The sequence below is a fragment of the Carcharodon carcharias genome, chromosome 12, assembly GCF_017639515.1.
Source record: "Carcharodon carcharias isolate sCarCar2 chromosome 12, sCarCar2.pri, whole genome shotgun sequence".
NCBI classification, from domain to species: domain Eukaryota; kingdom Metazoa; phylum Chordata; class Chondrichthyes; order Lamniformes; family Lamnidae; genus Carcharodon; species Carcharodon carcharias.
The window spans coordinates 73672008-73684694 of NC_054478.1; the positions used below are offsets into that span (position 1 = coordinate 73672008).

Below are 12687 nucleotides of genomic sequence, written 5' to 3' on the forward strand. Positions count from 1 at the left end.
ATTCAATTGAAAAGAATACGTACCAATATGTGGCAATGTAGTAACTTGCAATAAGCAGCATTAGTAAGATAACTAGAGAGGAGGTCAGGTTGAAGAATTCACCAAGGTTACAGAAGGTATAAAATGATATGTGAGTTTAGATTTTTCATCTAAACTTCAAAAAAAAGGAAATCACATTATGATTAACTCCCTAGCTGAAATAGTAGAAGTTTTCTGTCATCAGCTTACCGTAATGTTGAATGCCTGGAAGATCGGGCCAGGCTGTTACCAACTGGTGATGGCAGATTACTACCTCGATGTAAATCCTCAATGGACCGGCTCCAAGGTTTGGATTTATCCACTGCATTCTCCACATTATTTTCCACACTTTCAAAATCAAATCTGAAGGCAATTTACACATAATCAGATTTAAAAAAACATATCCATTATTCAAAAATAAGGTCAAACGTGTCTAACAAACAAGAGGTCATCAAATTGATATATCCCAAAAGTCACATGTAGTAAAGTCTGATTTTATCAAATGTCAGAGTGGAAGGCAAGTGGCTAATTGGGTAGAATTAATTTGGGCTTTGCTCCCTAGGTTGGCAATCTATACTACATGACAAAACTCAATGCTACCTAAATAATCTAACCAAGCAGGGGGTAACAATGTTATTTTTGCAGTAGAAAAAACTTACTTTCTTACCTTTTTCATTAATTAATCTTAAACATAAAGGGCTGAATACTCTGGCTGACGTGTGGGTAGCAGAGCCCGCACGTCAGCGCTTAAAATGTCGCACAAGCGTCCTGATGTTAGCGCGCGGCATCGCGATGTTTCAGTCGGCAGGCATGCTATGCAGCGCAACTCACGCGCGCCATTTATTAAACGCCTTGTTAAGGCCATTAACTCACCAATTGACCAGAATTTTGAGGGGCCCGTGCGAACTTCGGCTCGGAATTAAAAAAGTGTAATAAAATTTTTGTGTATTTCATTAACATGTCCCATCTTGTGTGACATTTTCACATGAGGGGGAACATGTTAATGGTTTTTTTATTTTTCTATTTTTTAATGTTTCACTGACTTTCAGTGATCTCCCTGAGACAGCACTTTGGCTCTTTCACATGCACTCTCGCAGTTGGAGATTCCCCCCCACCCCACCACCACCCGCACAGGAAGCACATAGCATTTCCCAAGGCAGCACGCTGGACGGGGCTTTAATTGGCCCGCCCACGTAAAATGGCAGTGGGGCCCATTTCGGCGGGGGCGATCAGCTGCCCGCCCACTGCCGAGTCAGTCAGGCCCACCCGTCCATCAAGGGCAAAATTCTGCCCAAAGTATGCAGACAAATACAAATTACATTCATATAAAAGAAACGGTGAGGAGAGAAAAATTCCACAGGCAGAATTTTCTGCCTGTCAGGTGGGTGGGCCCAACCCAATCTCTGACAGGCAGGAAGCCGATCTCCGCCAGAGAAATGGGCCCCGCTGCCATTTTACGTTGGCGGGCCAATTAAGGCCTGCCCAGTGTGACGTCCAGCGGGAAGCGCTATGTGCTCCTTGTGCGGGCGGTGGGGGGATTCCCCAAAAGCGTGACTGCGCTCTTTCGCACATGCGCACGAAAGAGCGCACATCTCCCTGAGGCTAAGTGCTGCCTCAGGGAGATCACTGACAGTTTTAAAAACATTAAAAATAGAAAAAAAAATCCTTAACATGCTTAACATGTCCCCCTCATGTGACAATGTCACATTAGATAGGACATGTTCATTAATTACACTAAAACTTTATTAAACATTTTAAATTCCTACATGAAACCTCATCCTGCCGGTGGATGAGGTTTCATGTTTTTTCTATTGCCCTCCGGGGCTCCTGGCCTGCCCACCAGCCTTAAGGTTGGACGGGCAGGTCCTTTAAATGTTTCAATGATCCTGTCAATGGCCTCAATTGACCATTGACAGGTTGGCAGGCCCGCAGCTGATTTTGCTGCGCCCTCGCCTTCCTGAAAATTTAAATGGGGGGGGGATGACGTCGGGCGCTCCACCCCCACATCATCCCACATTATTTTACGCATTGGCGAGTGGGCCCTGCCCCCCGCTCGACGTTGGCAAAATTCAGCCCTACATCTCATAAAGCACATTAACGTAGTACTTTAATGGGCAATTTTAAGTCAGTACTTTGAAGAACATGTAAAGCCCAATAAGTTGTAAGCTGCCTCTATTCCTACCATACGATTAGACATGTGTAGCCTTTAGCATGTTTCTAGCTAATCTGAGATCACTATATTCTAAATAGTGCCTCGGAAAATTTGTTCTGTTCAAAGGCCCAGATTTTGCAGCCAACAGTAGAGCAACTGCTCTCGCCACTGATCTCAAAAAAAGCTGTCCACAAAGATCCAGCAATCTGTGTGGCATGATTTTCCCCTTTCCTGGTGGCATTTTAAATCTGGCACCAAGTCAATGGGATATCCTGGTGCACAGCAAGTAGGGAAACAGCCATTCACAATGAAGTTTTCACACATAGCAACTAGGAAGTTAAAAGCACTTAAGGGGAAACAGTTTTCCTACCAAAGTGGATAATTTCACATTTCTCCATGCTATATTCCACTTCCAACATTCTTGTCTACTCACTCAACTTGTCTAAATCCCTTTATAGCCTCGTTGTGCCCTCCTCCAGCTTATTTTCCTACCTAAATTTGTATCATCAGCAAACTTGGAAATTTTACACTCAGTCCCTTCACCTAAGTCATTGATACAGATTGTTAATAGCTGAGGCCCAAGCACTGATCCTTGTGATGCCCTGCCAACCCAAAAATGACATTTATCCCTATGCTCTTTTCTCTGTCCATTAGCCAACCCTCAATCCAAATTACCCCAAACCCCATGAGCCCTAATTTTGTGCAATAACCTCTGGTGTGTCACCCAATCGAATGTTTTTTGAAAAAACAAATACACAACATTTTCTGATTCCCCCAGATCCACACTGTTAGTTACAGCCAGGGCAGGTGCAAAAGTATTAGGGACCTCGACAAACCTTCAACCTTGTGCACCACCTCCACCCCACCTTTCATCCCCTCACAATTAACTTTTGAAAATTTAAATTATATTCTTTGATATTATTTACCGATTCGCAGTTTCGGAAAAGTTATGTAGATGTGCGAATTTGTAAAATTATAACATAAACAGAATGAGGAATATATTAAATTTTGGGAAAGGCTGCAATGTAAATACATGGAAAGCTAAATGTATATCAGTATATGTGAATATATGTGAATGACTTAGACCTGTCATTTCTACTGCTGTTTGTTTACTTAAGTAGTTTCATGAATAGTTTATTCAGGTTTTTGCTGCCCCCCAGATTTGCCACTCTTTCACCGCGTTTGCCTAGTGGTTGCACCAGCCTTGGTCACAGTCTCAAAAAAACACTAACAGATCTGTCAAACATGATTTTTTTTTTCATATATACATGTTGACTCTGTTTAAACATATTATGATTTTCTAAGTGCCCTGTACCACATCTAGCAATTCCCCTACAACTGATGTCAGGAAAATTGGTGTATAGTTGGCCATTTTGTCTCTCTGTCCTTTCTTGAACAGCGGGATTATGTTTACTACTTTCCAATCCATGAGGATTACTCTGGAATCTGGGTAATTCTAGAAGATCAAAACCAAATAATTCACTATCTCTCTAACTACCTCTTTTAAAACCCAAGGATGAAGGCCATTAGGTCTAGGGTTTTGTTGGCTTTTAGTCCCATTAACTTCTCCAACACTATTTCTTTACTAATATCAATTTCTTTAATCAACAAGGTGCAAGATTTTCAAGGAATTTTACAGCGAGACCAACATCCTAAGAGACTAACATCTCAACAACTCAATTGATTTCCCATTGATTGCAGTCTTGGATCTGTGTGATGGTGGGCACGGGGCGCGTGGGGTGCCTTAAGCAATCTTTATCCTTCTGGAGAGGCATGGAACCAGTATCAGCAACTTCTGGATTTCTGCATTACTCTACACATGCATGGATTCTAGAAGTTGCTGTCAATTTCACTGGAGTCATGAGGGGGAATGTTGGCAGTTAGACATCATTATCACCACAAAATCCAGGCCAAACACTGGTGGCCGTCACCCATCTCTTTCTCTGGGAATAAGGGTTCATTATATTTTGGAAAAGTATTTGCATTAAATTTCTAGTGCTTACTAATTCCTGGAAAAATATCAAGCAACATTTGGAGGCTTGTGCCAACCACTTGAAAAATAACGAACAAGTGTTGTCATGTGGCATTTCTCTTCACATTGAAGAGAAAAAGATCAAGACAAAAACTTTATTTTACTGGGATTTTTTCCAGTTCTGGATTGAAAGCTTTACTTAGTGACCAGAAAGGACACTTACGTAACTGCGTACTGTGCAAATGAAAGGTACTCCACCAATATGTCTAGACCTTGGTTCTCTTCATTCAAAAACTCCCGTACCCAACTGTGAAAAAAGCAAATGCACAGGAGGACCACATAAGCACATTGTTAATAACTTTAGAAAACCTACTGAAATAATTCAAATCAAGGCAGCTCACCTCAGCCAAGTCGTCCATAAACACAAAGCAAACAAAATATAAACCCAAGACATTTCATCGCAGCTGCAGTGTATGATACATAAAACATTCCATTTCTAATACAGCCAAAACATCATAAAAGCAAAATCAAAAATGAGTAACACACTCACAATATAACGTCCTCATTAAAAAAAAATACCTTAATTCCATAACCCTTTTCCTTTGCAACACGGTGTTTCAAATTTCTGCTACAGCAGGAGCTACTTCAGTGGTGTATACGACAAGAAGTGGTGCATGTGAGTTCCACCTTAGTTCCATAGATTATTATTAAAGTCAGGAAACCAAAAAATTGCAAACAACAGATTTCCCAGTCAGGGGAAAATGTTACTGAACTGAATGTAACTCCTAGCCAGCAAGATATGAAATCTTAAACTCAAAAATATAAATTCAAGAGATGTGGGGAGGAAGTTCTCTTTATGGCAACTGCCTTTGCCTCTTCCTACATAAAACCTAAACAGCAGAAAACAACACTTTAATTTACTCCATTTTAAAGTATTGAGCATTTCGAGCCTTTTTTTTTTAAATGTAAGCTAGTTGTATCCACTGGGTTGATAACTATAAAGCCAATTTCACTCATAGTCCCTAAACAGATCTTAATGTGAGCTGATCTTTGTTGCCAATACCCAAGATAATTGTAGATCTGCATCCATTGGGGGTTAGAATACAATTAATTTTACTTACAGTCTGTTAACAGCCACCAGTGTTAGCAAACATTCAGCCCCTTATCCTCCATGCTAAATTATATATTTTTTTATTGTGGATCAAACACTTGACTCTGCCAGCAGCGGTTTTAGTGCTACAAGATGAAATATCAGAAGAAGGTGATTTTTTTTCCCCATTTACAATGCAAGAATGGATATCATGGGAAAAGAAGAATTCTACATCTGGTAATATTTGCCTATGTCAAATTCCAACATGGTTAGGTGGGAGGTTTAGCCTCAGACAATGAAGGAAATTAGATTTCAGAGACAGATTTGGGTTTACTCCTTTGCGATTTACAAGATGGTGTTTACATTACAACAAAATGTGCCATTTTCATACATTTAGCAACATTCCTGATGTTCCAATTAATGATGTACACAATGCAAGACATATGTACCACTGGATATTTTGTTAAGATTCTTCTAGTAAGTTTACTAATTACATAATTTCAAGCACTACGGCTGAAGCAGGATGCCTGCGCAGTGCATCGCTGAAGTAACATATTAAGCCATGGTGCAACAAACTGGTATTACAGTTCCCCAACATGCTGAACCTCTTTTTGAACTCAGTTTTAAGGGGGAGGAACTGAGTGGGGTCTAAGCTTTTTCACAATGAGAGGGGAAAACAAATATCAAAAAACCAAAGGATTGGCCATCATAGGCAGTCCTTTATGTCCCATCAGCAGATAGCTGGTCAGCTTCTAGGCCCCAGAATGCTGTATGGTACATGGGCAAAAAATTATTTTACGATGCAGTGCCACATTCTAAGTTAACCCAAAGACAGAAGTTCGCATGTTAAACGGTATTCCAGGGCTTTTGCTGAAAAGGAGCCATCCAAACCAATGTACACATAAAACATCTGGAGGCACAGACATGCTGTCTTCAATTGAGGAGATTCCAGTAAGGAACACATTCAGTACAATTTGAAGTCCCAGGTGGAGAAGGAGATTTAGTGAGCAGCCAACATTTCTGCAAGTGGCAGCAGGGAGACTCGGCTGACTTTAACAGCAGGGCCTCGTTTACGAGCAGCTTACTGACTACCCAGTCAAAAAGGCCAGGAAATTGGCAGGAAGCAGCAGTCCAGTGTCCAGTCATTGAAGCGGTCATCAGGAGGATGCCACTGTGGGCCCAGACAAATGGTACAAGGCAAGTACACCAAGGGAGGAGGTGAAAGGGCAGGGCAGGGGACAATCACTCTTGCTCATGAGGAAACAAACTTATTTCTTCTGGAGCTGTCTGCTGTTCCCAGCAGATTTGGCCTGACGGGGAAATCACAACTGCTCCACCCACTCATGCTTCAGGTTAACATAGGAGATTGGACCTCAGTAATGTCAATGGAATCTGATCATCACATTTAAAGAGAACACCACCAGCTTGACATGGGTGACTTTGCTGCCTGCAATTTAAAATTGCAACTGGCCAGATAAGGGTGGGAAAGAAGTAGGCAAGTCCCCTGTCATTCCCTTGATATGGCTGATTCTTCACTTTCTAAAATCCACAGGACACAGACTTGAGCTTGTCTGGTGCCCAACTGGTTTAACTATCCATCATAAGGTCAGGGTGCGCCAAATCAAGCTCTATTGGGCCTTATAGCCCATTACTCTAGGATTGTTCTGCAGTGCATTTATAACCTCCAACATCATATCTCCATTATTATTATTATTATTTAACTCCCCATAGCCTCATTTCCAACATTCAGTAGCTTTTGGTATTTCTTTGTCACCGAGGTGGAGACAATGGCCAGAATTTTGGTGCAGAAGGAGAGGCTATCTTTGCGAAAATAGCAGTAGAGGCCCAGGTCTGGAAGCCCCCACCCCCCAGCCTTGCCAATCTAATGAGCACATATGTGGCTCACAGAGGCAACAGTACATTTGAAAGTGCAGCTACCTCAGTCAGTTCTGATTTTGGCTACTGCACTGTCCAAAACACAATTTGTACACCTTAGACCTGGTAGGAGAAAGTCTAAAGCTGCTCGTGTCCTTTGGAGAGATAGGGTGTTCTTTTGAAAAGGTAAGGTACCCTTTTGGATATGGTCCTGAGATACCTTTGGAGAGGTTTGAGAGAAATAAGGTGCCCTTTGGGAGGTGAGGTGTCCTTTGGGATTGTTAAAAGTGGACATGAAAGTGTGTAAAAAGTGCATAAACTCATTGGAACTGTCAAGATAACTATCAAGAGAACAGTCAAGCTGTCAAGGCATTTAAATATCATGCCCTTTAAATATACGAAAAAGTGTCCGCGGTGTTAACAAAAATTAGTGCTTGTTATTTCACTGTCTGTTTACATAAGCATGATGGTTATCTTTACAGAGTTAGTGCTGCATGTCTGATTTCACAATATATCATTGTCACAGTGGGTGCCTGTCAGTTTACAGCTTGATTGACAGCTCCAAATGGTTATAAACTCTTTGAAGTGGGATTATGAATACAAATGTTTGTTTTCATAAGGGATTAAAGGAAGTTAAATATAATGAATGGGTTTTTTAAACGACAAGAATGTTTCTTTTTTGAAACAGTGAATTCATCAATAGACACTAAAGAACTTTATTTAACCTCACAATTAAACATGGGTTCTAAAGTCTGCCCTGGATACCTGGTGACTTGGCATGATAGATGTAAGTTGACATGGAGGGTATGATGGGCCATGGGAGGTGGGTGGAGGGGCATAGATTGACATACAGAGTATATGGGACAATTGGAGTGGGTGGAGGGCAAAGGGTGGTGGGGCATGGCTTAACATGAGTTAGCACTAAGTTGGCATAGGGGCAATAAAGGGTTGTGGGGGTAGTTAAAGGGGCATAAGTTGGCACGGAGGGTCAAATGGGCCATGGGGTTGGGTGGCAGGGCATAGATTGTCATGGATGGGGCATAAGCATTGTATTGTGGGTGGGGGATGCTGGTGAAGACGGGAGGGCTAGCGGGCTTTTTGTTGTATTCATTTTTTGATACCTTCAACAAAGTGCCGGAGCACCAAGGTTGGTCTTCCAGCCTGCCCACCTCTGCACCCATTAGCTTCCAAACTCACCAACCTGACTCCCATTTTCAATTTTCACCACCATCACCCCACCTTCCCCCCGCCCCAGACCAAAAATTGGAACTTCTGGGGCGCTTTTTCACAGGCCAGGTCGGCAAAGCCGGGAATTGTTTCACTCAGGCCAATCTACTTCTGCACCTTCTCCTTGCCTACCAAATAAAATCATCTTCCCACCCCCCATGACCCCAAGTTACAACACATTGAAATTCCTTGCCTAAAGCTCCCTTACTTCCTTTAGGACCCTCATTAAGATCAAGCTATTTGAAAACATTTTGCACAATTTTTCCTAACATCTCTCTCTTCAGCTCAGCATCATTTTTTTTGGCTGCAAAGTGCGTGATGACCTTTTTCTACATGAAAGTACCTATGTAAAAGCAATATTTTGTTGTTGTAAGATGCTTGCATTTCAAAAGCTTATAATTGGTGCTGGAAGTGGAAAGGAAGGGAAAGGGAACTGAGAAGGGAGATCAGTAGTGAATTTTTGATGAAATAATCCTCATGAAGCTGAAATGTGCAATTTGGAATCGAGGAAAGTGTGCATCCTACTGAAACATTGCTGGTGATCTTTATACATGGCCAACTAATCAGTGAGCTTGCACAAGAGCAGGGGAGAGACCTCATCCTGAGTGAGACATAGCCAGAGTGAATGTGGGTATTGGCAATTTGGTGCACAGTGGGAATTCGGTGCAGAGGGGAAGAGGTGTTCATTGTATTTTTCTCTTTGCTATCCAACTTCTTAAATTTTCAGAGAGTGGTCTGGCCCTGCTGCAACAGTGGAGGCTATGAGGGGGAGAAATGACTGGTAAATAGTGGGTAAGGTCGGGTAAGTAGTTATTTCTTTTATTGCTTATAGTTTAAGGTCTTTTGTGATTTATAGTTTGTATATTCTATAGTAACGAGAATCAGGAAAGAAGGGCCCGAGAGTAATTGATTTAAAAAGGTTTAATTTAAAGGGATAAGTCATACCAGGAGAGCTCAAAGCCAAGGTGTGCTCCTCATGCTCCATGTGGGAAGCCGTGAACATTTCCAGTGCCCGGGACCAGCATGTGTGCAGGAAGTGTGTCCAGCTGCAGCTCCTGGAAGAGCGAGTTTCAGAGCTGGAATGGCAGCTGGGAACACTGTGGAGCATCCGCAAGTCTGAGAGCACTGTGGATAGCATGTTTAGAGAGGTGGTCTCACTGCAGCTGAAGGAAGGGAATGGGTGACCACCAGGAAGTACAAGAGAAACAGGCAGGTAGTTCAGGAGTCCCCTGGGGTCCCACTTGCAAATCAGTGTTCCATTTTGGAGGCTGATGAGGGTGCTGGTTCCTCCAGTGACTGCAGACAGAGCCAAGCTTCTGGCACCACAAGCAGCCTGTCTGTACAGGAGTGGAGGAAGGGAGGAAGAGCAATAGTAATAGGAGATTCTACAGTCAAGGGAACAGATAGGCGCTACTGTGGCTGTCAGTGACTCCAGGATGGTGTGTTGCCTCCCTGGTGCCAGGATTTGGGATGTCAGTGAACAGCTGCAGGGCATCCTGAAGGGGGAGGATGATGAGGCAGAGGTCATGGTACATGTTGGTACCAATGACATAGGTAGAAAGAGGGATGAGGTCTTGCATCAAGAATTCAGGAAGTTAGGCAGTTGACTGAAAAGCAGGGCCTCTCAAATTGTAATCTCTGGATGACTCCCAGTGCCACATGCTAGTGAGCACAGAAATAGGAGAATAGCGCAGATGAATACCTGGCTTAAGAATTGGTGCAGGAGGGAATGTTTTACTTTCCTGGATCACTGGGACCGTTTCTGGGGAATGTGGGACCTGTACATGCGGGATGGTCTACATTTGAACCAGAGCGGGACTAACATCCTTGCGGGCCGATTTGCTAGTGCTGTTGGGAGGAGTTTAAGCTAAATCGGCAGGGAGAGGGGACACAGAATGTTAGCAGAATAGGGACACATCATAATACAGTAAAACAATCAAGTTAGAGGGAGTACAGCTGCATTACGTTTCAAAACAGTAGGACAAGGCTGGATGGCCTCTACTTTAATGCCAGGTGTATTACAGGTAAAACGGATGAATTAAGGATGGGTATTGACACATGGAATTGTGATATAGTAGCCATCACAGAGACGTGGTTGAGGGAGGGGCAGGATTGGCAGCTCAACATTCTGAGATATAGAATCTTCAGGCAAGACAGGGGAGGGGGTAAAAGAGGGGGAGGCATTGCATTATTAGTTAAGGAGTCAATTACTAAAGGAAGGAGAGATGATATTTTGGCAGGGGCATCGAATGAAACTTTGTGGGTACAGCTTAGGAATAAAAAAGGGGCAGCCACATTGTTAGGTGTTTATTATAGACCCCCAGATAGTCAGCGGGAAATTGAGGAGCAAATATGTGCACAATTTGTGGAGGTGTGTAAAAACAATAACAATAGGGTAATTATATTAGGTGATTTCAACTTTCCCAACATTAATTGGGATGGACATAGTGTTAAGGGCTTGGACGGAGTGGATTTCTTGAAATGTGTACAGGAGAACTTTTTAGGTCAATATGTAGAGGGTTCAACAAGGGACGGAGCAGCGCTGGACCTAATTCTGGGGAATGAAGCTGGACAGGTGGCTGAGGTGGTGGTGGGCGAGCATTTTAGCAATAGCAACCACAACATGGTACAATTTAAGCTTGTTACGGACAAAGAAATAGACAAATTGCAGAAAAATGTTTTGGACTGGGGGAGAGCGGATTTTCGTAAAATAAGGCAGGATCTGGCCAAAGTAGACTGGGAACAGCTACTTGTGGGGAAATCTACAAAAAAGCAGTGGGGGGTGTTCAAAAAGGAAATGGGGAGGGTATGTTCTATCTCGGGTGATCGTAACAAGTAACAAGCCCAGAGAATCATGGATGACTAGAGATATTCAGGATACGATAAGAAGGAAAAGAGAGGCTTTTAGCAGGTACATGGGAAGCAAATCAGCGGAGGCATTAGTGGAGTACAGAAAGTGCAGGGTGGAGCTTAAGAAAGCAATTAGGAGAGCAAAGAGGGGATATGAGAAAGCTCTGGCTGATAAAAATAAGGAAAATCCCAAAGTTTTCAATAAGTATATCAATGGAAAGAGGATAACCAGGGAAAGAGTAGGGCCCATTAGGGACCAAGGGGGCAATCTATGGGTGGAGGAAGAGGACATCGGTAGACTGTTGAACGAATACTTCACATCCGTCTTCACCCAAGAGAATGATGATGAAGGTGTGAAACTTGGGGAGAGGGACTACGATGTTCTTGAGCAAATTGATATAGGGAGTGACAAGGTTTTGCAAGTGTTGGTAGGCTTGAAAGTGGACAAATCTCCAGGTCCGGATGATATGTGTCCCAGATTGCTGAGGGAGGCAAGGGAGATCGCAGGGGCTCTGACCTGAATTTTTAATTCCTCTCTGGCCATGGGGGAGGTGCCAGAGGACTGGAGAACAGCTAATGTGGTTCCGCTATTTAAGAAGGGTTGTAAAGATAAGCCAGGGACCTACAGACCAGTGAGTCCCACGTCAATGGTAGGGAAACTATTGGAAAAAATTCTGAAGGAGAGAATCTATCTCCACTTGGAGAGGCAAGGTGTGATCAGGGATAGTCAGCATGGCTTTGTCAGAGGGAGGTCATGCCTAACAAATTTGATTGAATTTTTTGAGGAGGTGACCAGGTGTGTAGTGCAGTTGATGTAGTTTATATGGATTTCAGCAAAGCCTATGACAAGGTCCCACATGGGAGACTTATTAAGAAGGCAAATGCAAAATTACAGGGTAATTTGATAAGGTGGAATCAAAATTGGCTTAGTTGTAGGAGACAGACGGTGATGACAGAAGGCTGCTTTAGTGATTGGAAGCCAATGTCCATTGGCATACCACAGGGATCTGATGAAGAGTCATTCGGACTCGAAACGTTAACTGTATTCCTCTCCACAGATGCTGTCAGACCTGCTGAGTTTTTCCAGGTAGTTTTGTTTTTGTTTTGTGACAGGGATCTGTGCTGGATCCCTTATTATTCGTCATTTATATAAACGACATAGATGACTATATGAGGGGTAGGATTAGTAAGTTTGCGGATGACACAAAGATTGGCCGGGTGGTTGACAGTGAGGTTGGGTGTCTTGGGCTACAGAAAGATATGGACGGGATGGTCAAATGGGCAGGTAAGTGGCAGATGGAACTTAACCCTGAAAAGTGAGGTGATACACTTTGGAAGAAGTAATTTGACAAGCAAGTATTCAATGAACGGCATAACATTAGGAAGTTCTGAGGAACAAAGGGACCTTGGCGTGTGTGTCAATAGATCCCTGAAGGCAGAGGGACATGGTAGTGGGGTGGTGAAAAAGGCATATGGGATACTTGCCTTTATCAATCGAGGCAT

General features: G+C 42.9%; 1 protein-coding gene across 5 annotated transcripts in view; it reads right to left on the reverse strand.

Moving 5' to 3' along the window:
- fmnl2a (formin-like 2a) overlaps positions 1-12687 on the reverse strand; it is a 269355-nt gene that overhangs the window by 73119 nt on the left and 183549 nt on the right. For all 5 annotated transcript variants that reach the window (XR_005944561.1, XM_041200688.1, XM_041200691.1 and 2 more), the window contains exons 5-6: positions 4366-4449; positions 229-381 (exon numbers count right to left, since the gene is read on the reverse strand). Coding sequence is in view for 4 of the 5 variants with exons in the window: in XM_041200688.1 (XP_041056622.1) it covers positions 229-381; positions 4366-4449 (237 nt within the window). In the remaining variant the exon portion in view is untranslated. The remainder of the gene's footprint in view (positions 1-228; positions 382-4365; positions 4450-12687) is intronic.